The sequence below is a fragment of the Pan troglodytes genome, chromosome 19 (assembly GCF_028858775.2).
Source record: "Pan troglodytes isolate AG18354 chromosome 19, NHGRI_mPanTro3-v2.0_pri, whole genome shotgun sequence".
Taxonomy (NCBI): domain Eukaryota; kingdom Metazoa; phylum Chordata; class Mammalia; order Primates; family Hominidae; genus Pan; species Pan troglodytes.
This window is the reverse complement of record NC_072417.2, coordinates 26,931,359-26,933,684: the sequence shown is the minus strand read 5'-3', so window position 1 is coordinate 26,933,684 and position 2,326 is coordinate 26,931,359. Positions and strand designations below refer to the sequence as shown.

The following is a 2,326-nucleotide window of genomic DNA, read 5'->3' as shown; positions in this document are numbered from 1 at the left end:
CATGTTATATGTGTTAGGTTCAAAAATGTCTCTTAAATTCTTCTCCTGTTTCTACTATGAGACTGAATTCTGGCTTGGATAAAATCTAATTGGAGAATGCCAATTTAATGTTTTAATTATTAGGGTGTTTGACAACATGTACTCTTGTGTTGTGCAGAAAATAGACAGAAATATACATATACCATTATATTATAACAAATGAAAAGAGATGAGCATTTTTGGTGCTTTTGAACACTATGAAGTTTTATTGAGGAACATCAAACAATTCCACATGAAAATTGATACCACAGAAAACATTAGGAAGAAACATCTAGAAGGGTACCATTTGAAGATTTATGTATATTGAATTAGAATAAAGAATTCTAAAACATGTGATGTGGAATTTGACTGTAAATTCAGATTCAATAGTAATAAAAACTTCTATAAAAGAGAATACATACTAATAAAATATTTTCCAAATCAGTCCGTGCCTCTGTTTTCGTGACATCAGGAAGTCCACATGTTCTCTGAATAGATACTCTGTGCCTGAACTGAAGGCTGAGAGCAAGAAGGTGCACAAATCCAGAGCAGCTTCACTCAGCAGCAAGAACTGCCGCAGCAGATGGGGCGGAAGCAGGTTGTTCTACAGCAGGTGGCCTGGCAGCTGGAAGGGCAGCGGCAGCTGGACACACAGCAGCTGGGATGACAGCAGCTAGAAATGCAGCAAGCCGGGCGGCAGCAGGAGGGCTGGCAGCACTGGGGCCTGTAGCAGCTGGAGATACAGCAGCTGGGGCGGCAGCAGGTGGTCTGGCAGCAGCTGGGTTTGCAGCAGCTAGAGATACAGCAGGAAGGCCTGCAGCAACTAGAAATGCAGCAGCTGGGGCGGCAGCAGGTGGTCCTGCAGCAGCTGGGTTTGCAGCAGGTGGTCCTGCAGCAGCTGGGTTTGCAGCAGCTGGAGATACAGCAGGAAGGCCTGCAGCAACTGGAAATGCAGCAGCTGGGGCGGCAGCAGGTGGTCCTGCAGCAGCTGGGTTTGCAGCAGCTGGAGATACAGCAGGAAGGCCTGCAGCAACTGGAAATGCAACAGCTGGGGCGGCAGCAGGTGGTCCTGCAGCAGGTGGTCTGGCAGCTGCTGGGGCGGCAGCAGCTCTCCTGGCAGAGACCTTGACAACAGCTCTGGTCAGAGCAGACAGAGCCACAACAGGAGCTGACCATGGCGTCAGAGGGTGGAGGTTCTGGGTGGGTTTCCAGGAGAATGAGGTTCTGGAGTTTAGAAGTCTCCTTGAGCCTCTTATATACTGCCCCAGTTTCCTGTTGTCACTATATTTTTCTTGTTTTTGTTTATTTAATTGCTAAATAATTATCAGATTACACAATAATGTTTGTCCATTTAATGGTTTAAAATCATTGGGAAGAAAATATTCTTGTCCAGATGTAATAAGATCTATACCATCTACTTTTCCTTGATTCTCACCTTGATGGCATCTTCTAGACCAAATTATCTTCCTCTTCCTCTACACAGGGCTATCAGGTGATACTCTGCATTTGAAATTACATTTCTCACTCTCTTTTCCTGTACCCAGTACCAGAATGAGATTTAGTAAGTTACATTACCAATTATTCATTTCTTCCATTGACCAAGGGAGAGGAAAGCCCTTCTACTCAGTGTGGCCTCTGGCCTGGGACAAGAAGAAAATGTCCTATTTTGTGTGTCATTTTTGAGCAATGAGGAAAGGTTTAATGGCCACACACAGACACCTCCTGCTTTATTCTGTTCATTCAAGCTTTACAGAAGCACCTGGCTCAAGGTCCTGCCTTGCTTATAAAACAGAGGCATTAAATGGATAATCTGAGAGACCCAAGTTGCCAGCCATTGGGATTACAAATTTGATGTAGATTCTCCTTCAGGGGAGTTCACAGCTTGCTAGAAGGCACACACACACACACATACACACACACACACACACAGAATTATACTGTGATAAAGTAACATCAAAGGAGCTCATTATAGTTTAATTAAAAGAATCATACTTAAAACAAATTAGCAAACATGACAATTTGGTGGATTAATTCATAAATAAATATTTTAATTTAGTTTGTATCTATTTTTATGATATTGTAAAATTTACATACACTGAAATGAACAAATCCCAAATGTACTATTTGATGAGTTTTTATAAATGGGTACATCCATGTAACCTCCACACCTATTAAGAGAATGATGTAATTTGGCTGTGTCCCCACCCAAATCTCATCTTGAATTGTAGCTCCCGTACTCCCCATGTGTCGTGGTGTCGTGGTGTCGTGGTGTCATGGGAGGACCCGGTGGGAGGTAATTGAATCAAGG

General features: G+C 43.1%; 1 protein-coding gene across 1 annotated transcript; it reads right to left on the bottom strand.

Annotated features, from left to right (window-relative positions):
* Positions 1-576: 576 nt before the first annotated feature.
* Positions 577-1,194, bottom strand: KRTAP4-3 (keratin associated protein 4-3). Its single transcript, XM_003315442.5, has one exon. The coding sequence runs from the start codon at positions 1,192-1,194 to the stop codon at positions 577-579; it is 618 nt and encodes a 205-aa protein (XP_003315490.2).
* Positions 1,195-2,326: the final 1,132 nt, after the last annotated feature.

Excerpts from the sequence above, each read along its gene's own strand:
- KRTAP4-3 (XM_003315442.5), bottom strand. The coding sequence starts at position 1,194 with ATGGTCAGCTCCTGTTGTGGCTCTGTCTGCTCTGACCAGAGCTGTTGT.